General features: G+C 35.7%; 2 protein-coding genes across 2 annotated transcripts; both read left to right on the top strand.

Moving 5' to 3' along the window:
• The first annotated feature begins 7,378 nt into the window (after positions 1 to 7,378).
• Positions 7,379 to 8,889, top strand: LOC106711063 (23 kDa integral membrane protein). Its single transcript, XM_014503281.2, has one exon. The coding sequence runs from the start codon at positions 7,526 to 7,528 to the stop codon at positions 8,321 to 8,323; it is 798 nt and encodes a 265-aa protein (XP_014358767.2). The 5' UTR covers positions 7,379 to 7,525; the 3' UTR covers positions 8,324 to 8,889.
• Positions 8,890 to 9,098: 209 nt separating this feature from the next.
• On the top strand, positions 9,099 to 10,176 carry LOC106711064 (CD63 antigen). The gene has a single exon (XM_014503282.2). The coding sequence runs from the start codon at positions 9,294 to 9,296 to the stop codon at positions 10,056 to 10,058; it is 765 nt and encodes a 254-aa protein (XP_014358768.2). The 5' UTR covers positions 9,099 to 9,293; the 3' UTR covers positions 10,059 to 10,176.
• Positions 10,177 to 18,065: the final 7,889 nt, after the last annotated feature.

Raw genomic sequence — 18,065 nt, 5'->3', positions numbered from 1 at the left:
TTAACTCTTTGCACGGTTGTTCTATACACGTCGGTATTAGGAACGAATTCATTTAAAAAGAGCGTATGAAAGCATAAATACAACGAGACGGGGATTTAAACCTCCGAGCACTCGAGACAATTAAAACGCTGAAAGGACTTATCGCTAAGCTGGGGCGCGGCCGGGCGCGGGCGCGGGGCTGGCGATAGATGGCGCTGTACTGTATGCCTGGTAATCTGGGGATATGCAATGATTTATACGAGTTCTGTGAAGTGTTAAGTGCGATTGGATAGGGCTGTGTCACACGAATGTTCTCCATAATACAATATTGGTAAATTCACTTAGTTTTACCCCTCGACATAACCTAATTCCAACCTGCTTACTGTGAAATCGGTTGCTACGACTAAATGTTGCTGCACTCTTCGATGTCGTAGTAACCAGTGTAATTCACCATATAAGTTTCTATTAAACGGTTCTTTAACTTTCATTATATCGTCACAGACAAATAACTTCCGTCCAACGTGCCATACATATCAAGACATATTATGTAAATCAACAAAAACATGCCTTTGTCTACTTACTACCGTTTCGCAAGACGTCGTAAACGTGGCGACCACATTCTTGCTGTGACTAAACCATTGCTGCCTTATTCAGGGTAACGAGAGTGATTCACAAGTCATAAACGGTAGTCAATAAAATGTTCGCGACGTGAATTTGTAATCGTTTAACGTTGATGTGTAAAGCGTAATGGAGAAGTCATTATATTTTATAATTACTGGCAAAAAGAGCGTCGGCGACGATTAAGCACTTGACTTGCAATCTGCAGGTCCTGGGTTCCAATCCCGCCATGTACCAATGTGTTTTTCGAATTTAGATTTACATATGTACATTTATTCGACGTACTTACGGTGAAGGAAAACAACGTGATGCAACCTGCACATATCTGAGAAGAAATTCAATGATATGTGTGAAGTCAACCAACCCGCACTTGGCCAGCGTGGTTGACTATGGCCTAGTCACCCCTACTTGGGGTAGACTTCGAGCCCTTCAGTGGGGACATATAGTTAGCTGAGCTGATGACTGGCAAAAAGTAATACTGTTACTTTATAATTTGTACACTCTTTGTAGAAACAGTTAATCGTTCCATTTTAACCTTCAAATTGACCCTACTTAGTTTCGTTTTTAACACAGCACAGCTTAGTGTAAAGTTCTCATTTTAAAAATACTATAAGAACCTGTCTCTGTCACCACTTAAAGTTTCTGAGTGCGGCAGTTATTGTGTTATATGAGCAGTAACACAATCAAAATAGAATGCCTCATCTCGTAGAGTAGCTGTACGTTATTCGTAGCTCCATGACGACGTCAAAGGGGCGGCTTTAAAAGGTTCCGTTTTGGAACGGCAACTGAAAGTGCAATGCACACCTGCGGGAACAGACAGACACAAAGACTATGTATATACAAGTAACTAAACCTAAAGGTACTAAGAATAAGATAAAACTTTTCGTGTGTTTTAGTTTTGAAATCGTAATTTATTAAACTATTTGTAAAAATAGGAGCGTCGGTGGCTCAGGGGTTAAGCACTTGAATTGTAATCTGCTAGTCCTGGGTTCGAATTCCGCCATGTACCAGTGTGTCTTTCGATTTTCGATTTACATATGTACATTTATCCAACGTTCTTACGGTGAAGGAAAACATCGTGATGCAACTCGCACATATAAGCAGGAAGAAATTTCAAAGATATGTGTAAATTCCCGGGAGAAAAAGACGGCGACGCGCGACTCGCCACCCGTCACGTTCCGTCTCCCGAAATGGTGAAAAGTGGATTGCGGGGCTTAGTTTGTTATCGCCAAATGGAGGTCCGTGATCTCTATCTACCCCCTCTCTGTGTGTATTTGTAAAAATCCCGGAATGGAGACCACAGGCCACCCGCAAGATAAACCGACGACCTGGTTATGTTACTGAAGAGAGGTGGATGTGGAAGCGCAAGACTGGGTAATCAATGGAGAAGGCCTATGCCTAGGAGGGCCGACATTTAATTAATAAAAAGAAATTATTTGTAAATTAAAAACATCAATAACTTTTCATTTATATCCAAACATATATTAACAAAATATATCTCTGAAAACAGATGGTACACATCGTAATTTATATAGTATAAAAAGCAGGCACCAATTTACTTTGCGTGTGGTGAGCAGGTCTGAGCACAAGGTCGAGGTCGACGCCATGTCAATTGTGTAACAACACATAATTGTTCTGTAATAGAGCTTCAGACATTGTTATAAATAATGCTGCCTTCACTACACTATTAGATAACAGGTACCTAGATCACTATTAGATAAACCTTTTATCACAATTCAAAAATCTTCCTTACTCTAAAAAGACGCTATTAAAGTTTGTAATAGATTACTGAACTGACTGATGAAGTCGTTGAAAATTGTCAAAGTTGTTTTATTTCTTCTTCTTCTTGAGGTGTATCTCCGACTAACGAAGGTTGGCGGTCACTTCTCCATATTTCTGTTTTTCGTTAAAACGAAGTTTAAGATTAAATAAATAACCAACTGACTTGAAATTAGGTACTTACAAAATAGTTATTTTCTATCGTTTATCTTCAAAAGATTACTGATTTAGAATAAAAAAGTTATTAGGATTAATGTTATCATCCCTGACTCCCACTCACGTAGAGTCGGTGCACAAGGTTTTATAAACGAATACTGGTATTATGAGAAAAACATCTTTTTATACATATGTATTTATATTGTTAAATATTATGTTGCTCACTTTTAATACAAATTAATTATGTAAGGAGTTTAATTAACGAATTAACAAATGACAAATGCGACGAGTACCAAAACACATCATCGTTGGATTCTTAGTATTATATAAATTGAATCTGTCTTCGTAGCATTTGGTTGTTATTTCTCAGAAGTAATTGTGAGTCATACGAGTGCCGTACGCACGTACAGATCACTACTGTATACATAGTGATAAGGAAGTGCGTTGTTATGAATGAAGGTTTTTAATTTAACTTACTCACCTTTACGTTTATAGTAAATTTACATAAAGCGGAATATTCATTTTATTACTTGCTGACATGACATTATTAAAGATATTTTGACAAGAAAAAGGAGTCTTAACTTTGGTAATCTCATAATAACTTTATGAATAACTAAAAACTTTTCTGTTGGATTTTTTTGTTAGCGACGCGGCTGCGAGTCTCTAACTAAGTGGAACTTTGACGGCCAGTTATGGTAACTAGCCAGACATGGCACCCCCTGCCACCCTTTTGTCAGGGGTTCATGAATAAAATCATCCATGTGTTTAGTAGGGAGGATGTTTTTCAATACACGAATATCTCAATGATGATTCCATGGCACTGAATTAATGATTTGTAGTATTGATATTAGAAAAATTTTTTTTTTACAAGTGTCTTTGTTTTTTCCAAAACTCTAACAATATCAATGTTCCTGTTATGAAAGATAACATATATAATCTAATTACATCTTAAGTTTATATGGATGGATGTTTGTTAGAAAGTATCTCCGGAAAGGATCATCGAACCTCGTTGAAATTTAGCATAGATGTAGATGTAGAACATAGTCGGGAAGAACACAACATAAGTAAGTAATTAAGTTTTTTTTTAATTTCACGCGGACGTAGTCGCGAACAAGAGTTAGTGTTGCATGTTACTTACGTATAAAATTTTGACTGGAATATGTAATTTTTGTTATTAAATCAATATTAATTGCGTGTTACAGCGTAGTCACACCCTAAAAGTGGATAAACCCCATTGTTGTTAATTATAGTACTTGCCTACTGTCTCTACTACAACCGCAAAATTGACATTGTATAAAGTATGACAAAGTTATAACACATTTACATAAAGAAGAAAATATACTTACTTCTTATGAAGTACTAGCTTTTACCCGCGACTCCATCCGCGCGGAATAAAAAAATGCACACAAGATAAAAAAGTTCCTATGTCCGTCTCCTAGTTCTAAGCTACCTCCCCATCAATTTTCAGCTAAATCAGTTCGACCGATCCTGAGTTATAAATAGTGTAACTAACGCGACTTTCTTATATATATATAACTAGCTTTTACCCGCGACTCCGTCCGCACGGAAAAAATTGAAAACGGGGTAAAAATTATCCTATGTCCGTTTCCTGGTTCTAAGCTACCTGCCCACCAATTTTCAGTCAAATCGATTCAGCAGTTCTTGAGTTATAAATAGTGTAACTAACACGACTTTGTGACTATATATATAGATGTAATCTGTAGATAAATAATTAAAAACTAAAATATTAATAGAGATTATTATCTTTTTGTGCATTCCTACCTCCGTCGATTAAAGGCAGGCATCGTGTTTGCAATTGTAGATATCTATGGGCATGTCGTGTCGCTATTTCAGCGAATTCAGGTGGTCGAATACCGTTTGCCGAATTGAATAGAACTTAATTTAAACGGTTATATGAAGTAGTATTAAACTTTAATATTGTATATTATAAAAGAACTATGAAACACCAAGTGACCTATCGCAAAATGTTGCTAAATAATTAAATCATAAAGATATACAAATTAAGTTATATTAGGTCCTTACATATGAAATTGGCGTTTTTCGTACTGGCCACTTTAATCACGAATTTCTCCTCTTTGGTAAGGAATTCCAAATTCAAATTTGTACAGCTATAGACTCATGTATTTGTGGTTCGATGACCGTCATTCGTTTGTTTTTTTTCTTCTGTTTTTTTTCTGTTTGCGTCACTCATTTTACAAAATGGAAAACTTAAAATATCGCATTATTTACGAGTACGAGTTCCGCCGTTGCACTAGTGCTGCGGAAACGACTCGAAGGGTGAATGATGTGTATGGCGGTCGTGTTGCAAAAGAAAACACAGTTCGTTTTTGGTTCCAACGTTTTCGTTCTGGAAATTTCGATCTGCAGAACAAGCCCCGTGGACGGCCTGAGACTCAAGTTGATAATGAAGAGTTGAAGGCTATTGTGGAAGCGGATCCATCGCAAACCACGTCCGAGTTAGCTGTAGGCTGCGATGTTAGTGATAAAACAGTTTTAATTCACTTGAAGCAAATTGGGAAGATTAAAAAGCTTGAAAGATGGGTACCTCACGAATTGACTGAAGCAAACCGGCAAACGCGCGTCGACTGTTGCGTTACATTACTAAACCGGCACAATAATGAAGGTATTTTAAACCGAATCATTACCTGTGATGAAAAATGGGTTCTTTACGATAATCGGAAGCGCTCAGCGCAATGGTTGGATCCTGGCCAGCCAGCCAAATCCTGCCCCAAGCGAAAATTAACCCCAAAAAAGTTACTTGTAAGCGTTTGGTGGACTAGTGCCGGTATTGTTCATTACAGTTTTCTCAAATCTGGCCAGACTATTACGGCTGATGTCTATTGTCAGCAATTGCAAACCATGATGGAAAAGCTAGCGGCTAAACAACCTAGGCTGGTCAATCGCTCCACGCCACTGCTGCTTCACGACAACGCTAGACCACACACTGCGCAACAGACGGCTACTAAATTAGAAGAGCTTCAATTGGAAAGTCTAAGACATCCTCCGTACTCCCCGGACCTTGCTCCAACAGATTACCATTTTTTTCGAAATTTGGATAACTTCTTGCAAGGGAAAAAATTCAACTCCGATGGGTCAGTCCAAATCGCCTTCAAAGATTTTATTGATTCCCGTCCGACTGGTTTTTTTAGTAAAGGGATCAATGAACTACCTATGAGATGGCAAAAGTGCATAGAAAATAATGGTTCATACTTTGATTAATTAAATATATTATATTAAAAAATATTCGACTTTTTGTTCCTCCCATACAAAACGCCAATTTCATATGTAAGGACCTAATATATATGCATGAGTAAGAGCAAATACAGCGCCATATCTCACGTTGTTTGATGTGGAAATTAGTAAAACACAACGTAACATAAGCTAAAATCTTCACGACTTTAAAAAACGTATTAAAACAAGAATTAAAACATTGTCGATTTACTTAGCATTAAGTATTGGTTTGAAAATTTTGTGATTTTATATTTTTGAAAATTATTAAATTAAATTTTATAAATTAAGAATTTTTGCCTAAAAAGTAACTTAGAAAGTTACGATAATAATTAAGAACCTTAATAATAACAGAAATATTAAAAAAGAAAAATTACTAAAATACTTAGACTTGGCTCACGAGATTACCGCCATGTGGCGTATGAAATCGACTACCATTATTCCGATAGTCGTATCGGTGAATGGACTGATAGCGAAGAGCTTCGACCAACATCTTAAGAAGCTCTCGCTAAACAGTTGGATTAAGGGCCTGATACAAAAGGCAGTTATTTTAGAAACCGCACGCATAGTTAGGAGGTTCCTGTCTCTGTAGCCCTCACCACTGGTTGTTTGAGTAATGGGATTCCGCAGCCGGTGGTATACTATTTTTTATATAATATATTTTGTTAATTTTTTTTTTTATTATAAAATGTATTATATAAATAATAAGATAATAAATGAATAAGAAACAGAAATATAACAATTATATTAAACATAATATTTCATGTTCTAGTACACTCATCTAAATAAACCTTCAATTACATTCATCAAAAGCATAAAATGTTAAATAATTGCATTTGCTGGAAACTGGTTAATTCTAATTTAAGCTCAAATAGATAGGTTTTGTTGGTCACAGTAACTGTTCAATTGACGTCCATTGAGACCAGATAAAAACTGTTTACAAGTACCTCGTCATGGCCACATCGTGGTGACTGACTCATTGTATTGGCGGACCTACTGTCATTGATGGAAGATTTCATATGTTCTATGGCCATAAGTATATTATAAAATTTATGTATTTAGAAATCTCGAATTTTTTATTATATGCAAAGTTATATAACAGTAAGACCTTGGTAAAGTAATATGTAAAAAAAACATTTTTAACATAACAAAAACAAAATTACCAATTCCGACAAAAAGAGTCATGAATTTGCAAAAAATACAACATACTACCCCTTTTTTACGCATTATCCTTTTTATCTCCCCTCCAGATCTAAGCTCACCCTCCCTGAATAATTATAACTCTAACCCTTTACGCTACATTTTCGTAAACAAGAAAAATCTAGAAATTATGTTTATTTGATGAAACTTTCTTTGTTTTATATCATATTTAGCACTAGATTTTTTTTTCAGTCTTTATCATAATGAGGAATTATTAAGATTCTTAAATACTTCAGGATAATTGCAATATTTTAATATTAGGTAATAATTTAATGAGTTAAAAAATTAATTAACAATTCTTTTTACTGTCAATCCCTGATACCAATTAATGTCCAAATATGACGCAGATGGCGGGAAAAAAAATCTAAAGAGTCATAAACAGAATCCGCGCTGATGATTCACTGCGGAAAGGATCGATCAGAGTTCTATATCGCCGTCAAATAAAACCACTGGCCGCGGCGCCGGCACGCCATTCAATTGTGTAACTTGCGCTGTGTCGGACGTGCGCGTGCGGTCGCTACTTATACAGATCTTATCACACGACATGGCTCGAGGAGAAGGGTTCCGAGTGCTCCTGCACGTGTTAAATGGTGTCATGGTGGTGCTGGCGCTGGCGCTCGCTTCCGCCGCAATCTGGTTCTTCTGCCAGGTGTACGAGTTCACCAGCCTGAGGAACAGTAATCACTATCTTCTCGACTACAAGCTATACTGGCCCCAGGCTATACCCTGGATCTTCCTCATCGTCAGTGTCATAGTGTTGTGCGTAACCTCGTGCGGTTTCTCCGGCGTTAAAAAGAGCAGTCGCGGTCTGCTAACAGTTTACATAATCTGCATGTCTGTTGTTGTGTTGTTGCTGATTACCGCCGCGGTGATATCTCTCGTGTTCGCCGACAACAAGTCCACGGATGACTTCGTGAAGGATACCGTGTGGGACGTGTACTTCCAGGCAAAGACGGACAACGAAGTCGCGACGTCCTTCGGTACTATCGAGCGCAAGCTGCATTGTTGCGGCGCTGACAGCCCCCGCGACTACAAGAACTGGAAGGCTGAGTTTCCCATGTCCTGTTGCGACGTCTACTACCACGGCTTCCTCGACCTGACCCGACCCATCATGGAGTGCGAGTTCACCAACAAGCTGGCCAACGAGCGATACGGGTGCTCGACGGTGGCCGCGCAGTACGCCAGAATCGCTATCAAGGTGATGTCGGCGGGAGCGATATTTATCGCGTTCATTGGCCTGATCGCCGTCGCCATCGCCGCTGGCCTGTACAAGGCGCTGGCGAACAAGCCACCTCCGATGGTCGTCCAGTACGAATCCGAGAGCAAAAAGGTTCTATTGTAAAGACTCTAAGTAAAGATCTGATGTGTTACTTGTCAGTGATCGTATGCCAATGATTTCGATTGGCCGACCGTCAATATGACGTCACTTCACCTTTTATATGGTAGTTTTGTTACTTTGGTCCAGCGCGTGTGTGTGCAGCATGCGAATCTAGTCTTTATCGACGAATACGTAGATTGATATAAGGCGGGAAATCGCGTGTTACAGTTGGGACCAAATTTTGCAATATTTGTAAGTATTTATTGACACACCTTAGTGCTACTTATTATAAGAATGTGACCTTCTTCTTAAAGATGTTTTTATAAAACTATCACTTATATAACTTTGGAATCAGTGACCAAGTAGATAAGAAATATTGCAATTATTAGAATTAAGATATTGTTAAATAATTTCCCGCCGATGAAATGTTTTTCCCTTCTCATTGAGGAGAAAGCGAATAACTTCTCATGGTTATTGAATAATCGATGTCAAAATGATTGTATTTCAAAGTGTTAATTTTTAAATAGTATCCGATTTACGACTTTGTTATATAATTAACAATTACACAGATATGTTGTAATAGCAAATAATGAGCTTAAATGACTGTAATTAACTATAATAGTAAAAATAATTAATGTAATGTATACAAAGTAATATCATACGCAATGCGTGCTTTGAAAATGTAATTCAATAGTACTTTAGGCTTTGGTAATTGTCTTCATACTAGTTATTTAGTAGTTAACTAATTAATTGTGACGGCAGAGTGTTAGTGCAAAAATGTCATAGTGTAAGTCAGTTGCGGAGAGCAGGCGGTTATCGCCTCCGTCTTCGACAATCGTGTGCGCGTTAACTCTGAAAGTGTGTCATCGATAAAGCTCAAATTCGCGCAAACGCGAGCTGCGAGCGCGGCGCCCGCGCACGCTTTATAAAACTAGTTGCGTCAGCGGCGCGCTTTTCATTACGAAGGCTGCTATCGGAGACGACGGTCGACAACATGGCTAAGGTTGAGATGATCAAGGGTGTGCTGTATATCCTCAATGTGGTATACGCGGTGTTGGGGTTGGTGACCGCCGCCACCGGGATCTGGTTCTTCGTGCAGCTGCAAGAGTTCGTCACCCTGAGGAACACCAACCACTACCTGCTGGACTACCGGGTGTACTGGCCGCAAGTGGCGCCATGGCTCTTCATCCTGCTCGGCCTCTTCGTCATGATGGTCGCATTGTGCGGCTATTGTGGCGCCAACAAGGAGAGCCGAGGACTGCTCGGAATTTACGCGATATTCCTGATTCTGATTGTGATCGGGCAGGTGATAACGGCCACGCTCATCTTCGTGTTTGTGGACGGCGAGGACACGGACAGGTTCATAAAAGATACGGTGTACGACGGCTACTACAACTCACAGTCGAATCCGGACGTATTCAAGGCGTTCGGACGCATCGAGCGCAAGCTGCGGTGCTGCGGCGCCAACGACGCCCGCGACTACCGCAGCTTTAGGAATGATCTGCCGCTCAGCTGCTGCCAGGACAGTTACTACCGCGCCACCTGTGACTTCACCGACAAGGAGGCCAACGAGAGACTCGGCTGCGCCAAGGTCGCCGCCGTGTACACCAAGATTATCAGCTCGTCGGTGGCAGGCGCGTCTCTCATCATCTCGCTGATAGAGATCGTGGGCGTGGTGCTCGCCTGGAAGTTGTTTAACTCGCTACGGGAGGTGGAGCACTACATCACGGAGCGCAAGGAGGGCGAGACGGAGTGCTAACGACGTGCCGCCCTCAGTCAGTATTAATTGTACCGCCGATTTGTACCATCTAAGTTAGTAGCTCGAATACAACGCGACATCGACACCCGAAACCGACACTACTATAGTGACTTTACATTGATATAAAAAGTTTTCACTGAACGCTTTCACGGCGCTTCACTCACGTAAGGATGAACTTCGTTTCCTTCGGTGAAGGAATTTAGGAATCTTTGTCCCGGGTTTTCCCGATTATTTCAGATTTACTTGTGTCACCCTAGTTACCATTTAAGTGATCTAGCCATTACCGTGATGTCTATTAAGTTGCGCATTCATTATGTAGTTATTCAACGGCCGATTGAATACGCGTTTATTTAAATGTTTAGATATAAGTTGTTGAGTTCAATTCTAAAGTGTAAGTGTGTAGGCAGTATTGTGTGTAAGGGGCCACGCCTCGAGTCGACTTTGTGACTGTCTTAGATTGGGTTTAATCAGTAATTTCCTCGTCTGATTCCATGATTCATTACCTGCCTTGAGTCACAATGGTGCTCAATTGCATCTCGTAATCTGTCAACTGACCTTCCCTCCCCACCTCCGCCGCACTATGTTAATGTGATGTGTTCATTGCGCGCGCGGCTTGCGCAACCGCCTAGTGAAGTGCTAAAACCATCCATGGATACCGACTCGAGATTTCCGATCGTGTCCCACTTAAGAAGGTCGCTTATGTGAAAATTCCGACCTTCGATCGTCCGACTTATAGGCTTTATTACAACGTCTCTAAGGTTCAATATAAATATTTGCTATTTGTTTACAAATCGACCATCGATATATGTTAATTTTTACGCAACAGTGTGGCCCCAGCCTTAGCATTTCGTCATTTATATTGTGTATTCAAGCGCCGTGCTATTGACAGGTGTTCGTAGTTCTCGCGTTGTGTCGCAACCATTGCGTATTTATATAGTTATTTAATGTCGTCTCTGTATGTCGGTCCGTCTATGTAATGTTAATGCTTAGTCGAGGAAGTTTCCGTCCGTATGTTAACCGTGTTTGTGTCTGAGAACTAAACGACTGTCGAATGTAGTTGTAAAAGTTGTAACAATGTTTTATTTCCGTGTGCTAATGTTTGCAATCCGCATGCCAAAGAGAATGTACCTAAATATGTACACATATGTATATATTTTGCATGCAAAAGATATATATAATTTTTTTACAATACGCGCGCGTATCACACCTCTCATATTTAAGACAAATTTTTTTATATAAATAAAAGAGATATTATATAAAAGTCGTACCTAGTGTTAAGCCATTTCGTTTGTAAAGAATATAATAAACATTTTTTTAATAAAAACATTTTTTTCCTATAAAAATCAATCAAAATTCTTTTTAATATATTTTTGATTGAAACAAGTTTGTTGAAAACCTCTGCTTAACTCAGAACTAATAAGTACGTGTAAGCTCATACTAAATAACTTAATACATACGATAAAGACATTTCAAGATTCTTTAGTCAATATCAGCTTTTTATAGCCAAGCATTTATACGATAACATTATAATTCCATTTTCATTTGTATAGGAAAAATAGAGTAAGTTACATTATTTAGCATACGTATTCGAAGAATGAAGTATTTCTGCCAACCTTGTCTGCGCGCAGCGTGATTTTATTTAATTGTACAATTGTATGTAATTACATTAAAACGTGATAAATAAAAACCACGAACTATTTAACTAATTATTAATAATACAGGCAAATTATAATTGATTCCTTACCGCATGACTAACGGTGAATAACAGAGGTCAATTCATGAAATAATAGCTGTCGCCCGCAACTCCGTCCGCGAGGATTTAAAATCTTGAGTTCCTTCCAAACTATGTTCTACATCTGTGCCAAATTTCAACAAGATCCGTTGAATCGTTCAGGAGATACCTTCAAAAAAATCCATCCATCCATTTAAACATTCGCATTTATTTAAGTAAGTTTATACGTGTATATATTTATTTATAGTCAAGTTTCGTAAATAAGAGGAATAAGTATAAATCCCAATTAATATCATGAGATAATAATTTTTCATTTTTATTACATTGTTATATTTATCTGTCCTAGTTGGATTAAACTATGTACATCTTAAAGGGCTTTTGTAATAACTTTGGGCTTTCAAAGTACCAAGTGTCAAGGTAAACAGAACTAAGTGTCTTGTCTTGTTCAGTTAATACTTGACAAGGTGAGACTTCATATTGCGACACAAAAACTGTTGCTATATTTGTGACGCATATAAGGATATGTATATAAGATTATATTTACATGGGAAAATATACGTTTGTATGATTCAGATAAAAAATATTTTAACTTTCCTCGTATTCGTCATCTAATTAGTTACACCATTGAGAAGGAGAGTTACAAGTTTACATATTTTATATACTTATCACAGAAGCACATGCTGATGCATCAAGAAGGTTAAATTATGAAAAGGTCTTATGTTCTTTTGACGATTGCATATTCAATGATACAAAAATGTAAGCTGTTTGTAGGAAAACTGCAAAACTTCTAAGATAAGCATATTTCCCGTCTTTTATTATTCGTCTATATGTTTTGCTGATACACAAATGTAACCGATATTATTTCGTGTCAGTTGTAATAGAAAAAAAGTCGAACTATTAAAAAATTTATATTTTTAAAAAAAATAGCCGACTTCAAAACAAAAAAAACTATCTCAAACAAAATGCGCTCAAAAGTAACTTAAAAAAAAACAATTTCAAACAAAATGCAATCAAAAGTAACGTAAAAAAACAATTTCAAACAAAATGCACTCAAAAGTAACGTAAAAAAACAATTTCAAACAAAATTCACTCAAAAGTAACATAAAAAAACAATCTCAAACAAAATACACTAAAAAGAAACAAAATAATGTCATGAAAACTTCTTTCTTTCTTTATTCTCTCTTTCAAAAACCCTCTAAACTCTAAAGAAAGTTCTCTTCTTTCTTGTAACATGTCTATATTGTATAATTATTGTTATTTCGCAGTCGGTGTCGGCCGAAGTAAATAGGTGACATTTTATATTTGAGATGTATTAGACATACTTACGTTTATGTCCCTACTTAGGCCGAAACCGACTCCAAAATAACAATAATTATACAATATAGACATGTTACAAGAAAGAAGAGAACTTTCTTTAGAGTTTAGAGGGTTTTTGAAAGAGAGAATAAAGAAAGAAAGAAGTTTTCATGACATTATTTTGTTTCTTTTTAGTGTATTTTGTTTGAGATTGTTTTTTATGGTACTTTTGAATGCATTTTGTTTGAAATTGTTTTTTTATGTTACTTTTGAGTGAATTTTGTTTGAAATTGTTTTTTTACGTTACTTTTGAGTGCATTTTGTTTGAAATTGTTTTTTTACGTTACTTTTGATTGCATTTTGTTTGAAATTGTTTTTTTTTAAGTTACTTTTGAGCGCATTTTGTTTGAGATAGTTTTTTTTGTTTTGAAGTCGGCTATTTTTTTTTTCTTAAAATGTTTGTTTTATTTCTCAATTTTTAGTGAATTTGAAGTTTAATTACAAATTTCCTTAATACGTATAAGGACATAAATAAGACAAATAAAGAAAAGGACTTTCCTATTTAATATGTGTGTACTTCAATTCAAAAACTAATTTAGAATACACCAGATAACCACTTATCCTTTAAACAATGAAATAATTATCAAAATCGGTATACAAATTGAAAATTAACGAACTAATACATCGTAGCGTGCCTTTAATTTTGTCCAGCCGCGCGCCACAGTAGCATTTTTCGAATTCGCGTAGTTTTTAATAATTTAATATCTTCCAAACTATTGATCAGAATTACATAGTTTAAAGGCTAATGTAATCTGCATTTAATACTCTAGCCATCAAACATATTTATTTGGATAAGGATTCATATCGAATATAATATAATAGCGCCGTAAGCTTACGACGCTGTTTTTCGTGTGCAATTTAATCGAAGTTTGTTCATAATAACATGGTTTTTGTGAGACATCCATAGATGATAGATATATGCCACCTGAGACTTTTATTTAGCAAATTTAAGGATCTATAATTACTCGATACATCATTTTAATGTAGGTCATATAGTTTGACCTACGTAATCCCAGAAAGCAAATTTGTGCTATTCATTGTAACGCGATGTAGCATTTTTCGTTTCCGCGTAATTTTATTCTTACGATATCTCCTAAACTATTAGACAGAATGATATAGTTTCAATTGCAAATATAATCTACATTAAATTCTCTTGATAATGAACATATTTATTTACATAAGGGTTAATACTGAACTTGAATAATAGCGTCGGAAATAGGGCAAGAATTTAATTAATGTTTCGTAAAGAAAAGAATGGTTATTGTGAGAAAACTATAAAAGATAGATATATGCTATCGCGGACTTTTATTTAGCACATTTAAAGAGCTACAATTCGCCATACGTCATTTTGATGTAGGTGTTATAGTTTAGCCTACGTAAGCGCTGAAAGCAAAAATGTCCCTAATTTTCGCAACAAATTTTGAAGCTTATTCAAAATCTACTAGTCTTCTAGTTATTTAAAAAAAAAAAACAAAAAAATGGGACCCACCTGCAAGCACTTCCTTTCGATTAAAATAATTTTTATCAAAATCGGACCACCAGGGGCGGAGATTCGCGGTAACACACATAAAAAAAAAAAAAAAAAATTCAGTCGAATTGATAACCTCCTTCTTTTTGAAGTCGGCTAAAAATAAAAAGAATACAAGGCGTCTTATTGATTTAATCATGGTCTACCACTCCCTCGACCAGTATTATTATCTCTGTCGTTAAGTGAATGACAGAGAGAGCAAAATGTTTCAGTACAAATGTGTCAGTAGAAACCCATAAGAGCAGCAACAAAAAACAGAATTATTTAGCAAATAAACGTGACATAATATTACTATACTTTCAATCGTTCGTACTTCGAGAAATCATAACTTAACATTAAGTTATGAATCATGGTTAGTAGGCAAAGTGTCGCCTCTCATTCCAATATTACTACGCAACTCGGAATTGTTTAATTCAATTTGCGACGCCATAACAAACATTGTATAAGATTTTATTCTTCCTTATAAATATTTCAAGTATAAATCTATTGAATCGATTGATTTTTTTTTCAATTTCATTGTAATGACTACTCCAATTCACAAAATATCGTGACTATTTTTTAGGTTTATTTGTCTCAGTCAAGTGTAAAGCGATGCTCAAACTTATAAACAGAAATTATATTTTTTTAATAAGTAAATGTTCCAATTCCACGATTAAGGTTGATTTTCTTTGTAATAGTTTTTTTTTTTTTTAATATTAGTAAATTAAGTAAATTTTGAAATAATTTCGTAATTGTTATATTGAGTGAAAGCAGATGACAGCTTGCTCGTTTGCCACAACCTAGTAAAAAAATAATCATCCAAAATTAGCTTAAAAGCTAGTACTAGGATATGCCTCACAATCATGGAATTGTGGATATGAACCTATAACCTCTCGATGAAACTATTGGTGAAGTGATTTTTCAGTTACTGTTTTAAAGTTTGACAATCACTGTACAAACTAGTTTGTTTTCGATGCACAAAAAGTATAAGCGAGAGTACTAGATGCCTTACTATGAAGTTACGAGGCCATTCATCGTATGGTCAACTGACCTACTTTAGCACACAACAAACGTTTTTTTGAATTCTTTAAGTTAGTTCTGACAGAAGCAGTATCTTGCATTATATTACCGTAAAGTTCCACTACTGTGTCACTTGTATTGCTGTCTCTGATTTTTTTTAATAGAATGAGAGGGATGGCTATATTGTACCAGTTTTGTTCGCTTAAAAATGTTGTCTTTTGTGTTTTTTTATGGGGACAGATTACGTAGATATGTAAATTTAAATCCAAACTAATATTATAAAGGGATACTTTTATTTTTTTAAGATGTTCACCCCAATATTAGACATTATAACATAGGCTTTATTAAAAATTTATTTTGGAATTCTGTCTATTAATTTAATTGAGTCTTACAAATTAATTGTTTAGCGAGAACATTTAGTGGCCTCATTGTCTAACTGCCGATCAAGTAATGATACAAGCAATTAACACGATACCTATCTCAGTGTTAATTATACATTTTCAACTAACTACTAATAGATTTCCACTGTTTATACATTTTTATACATTCATATCGACATCATACTTACTCTCAATTTAAAAAAAAAAAAACAGACAAACATATGTAATACTCCAATTGATCTTCAGAAGAAATTAAAATTTTGTGAATTGCTATTTCTATATAAACAAAATTTTTAAGCATGGTTTTTTTTTTTTTAATAATAACATCAATCATTAATAAGAATTTTTAGCTAGCATTTTCAGAACCTACATTCATAAGATCTCCTATTTGTTTTAACAATACTACAGCGATGGCATACCTCACAATTATTAGCACTTGTCCGCACGTAGTACGACCTGTAACCGGGTCACAGACCTGTTTTTCACGCAAAAGCCTTATCAGCTGCTACAACATATTGCAATACTTCACTTGTACATACATACATACATACAGACTCCGTGACGAATGTAAGAAACATTCGTCCCAATTAATGGCAATAAATATATACTTACAATGCCTACTTGTGTTAGAGAATTATTCATAAATTTCATATTTTTGCTGAGCTCAAATTAAACAAAAATTGCAATAAATTTGACTTAGGACAATAAAACTTAAAAAAAGATATAAGTAAACAAAGTAATTTTAAAGAAAGGGTGAAAAAAAATTATCTAATAGCTTATTTGTTCTTTCAGACTACGTTCTACATCTGAGCCAAATTTCATCAAGATCCGTTGATCCGTTCTGGAGATACCTTCAAATAAACATCCATCCATCTAAACATTCGCATTTATAATATTAGTAAGATGTATTTCTTTTTAACAACAAAAGAATTCAATGAAATTATTAACCATCTAATTAACGTTAAATTGATCGGAGAAATCTTTGCGTTTCATAGTTCATTCGAATTCAGGGCATCTCGTTTGGAAAGCGAACGCTAAGTGATTCGTCGTAACTTACAACTACTTACTATGACTTCTTACATAATACTTATGTACGTCGATAAAAAAATGATTTACATAGATAGATTTTCCTTTGCTTAGTTTTACAACTTAATCAACACTAAGGGTACACTGAGTATTTATAGAGATACTAGTTGTCGCACGTGACTCCATCCGCGCGGAATAAAAAAAATACTTTTTTAGTAGCCACCGTGTTCTTCCAGATTATGTTCTTTATCTATACCAAATTTCAGGAAGATCTCTTTAGCCGTTTTGGAGATACTTTAAACATTTACGAGTATAATATTAGTAAGATAGTAACATAAAAACTGTAGCAAGAAAATCAATTTCAATTTGCTAGAACATTCAATATTGAATGTCACATCAGATACCTTGAAATATTCTGTATTCACAAAGTTAAATGCAATTTTATCCTACTAACAGACAGACGGACAGATTTGTATATGAGTCATGCGAAATTGTACACTTGATCAGTATTCTTATCGCATCTGATTGTTTCTCGAAACTCCAATAAGGTCAGTAAAAACGAAATAACCAAGGTTCACCTTCACGTAAAAAGAAAAAAATATTTAAAACGACTTTCGAAGGTAATTTACATTCTTACAACGAAAATTGTCTACGAAAGTAATATGTAAATAAACCTTTATAGTTTTTTTTTTTACTTATTAATAGATCGAGTAATAAAGAAAAATAAATCAGCTCCTCAATTAAATTAATTTAAAAATAAAAAATAAAACTGAGTCCCTAGAGAATTGGTCGCAAAACACTTGGACCTACTCTGACCTATCGAACAGGACAAAAACATGAATACTATATGTACAAAGCATGTCTGTCTGTACACTCTCACAGTGCGGGCTATTGATTATTGTGTTCATTGTATTGTTCAATTAAAGGACAGTAGCAGCCATTTTGTTAATGCAACATGTTTTATCTGACCACAATTTTATACTTGT

Source organism: Papilio machaon, chromosome 27 (assembly GCF_912999745.1).
Source record: "Papilio machaon chromosome 27, ilPapMach1.1, whole genome shotgun sequence".
NCBI classification, from domain to species: domain Eukaryota; kingdom Metazoa; phylum Arthropoda; class Insecta; order Lepidoptera; family Papilionidae; genus Papilio; species Papilio machaon.
This window is presented reverse-complemented; position numbering and strand designations above follow the sequence as displayed.

Excerpts from the sequence above, each read along its gene's own strand:
- LOC106711063 (XM_014503281.2), top strand. The coding sequence starts at position 7,526 with ATGGCTCGAGGAGAAGGGTTCCGAGTGCTCCTGCACGTGTTAAATGGT.
- LOC106711064 (XM_014503282.2), top strand. The coding sequence starts at position 9,294 with ATGGCTAAGGTTGAGATGATCAAGGGTGTGCTGTATATCCTCAATGTG.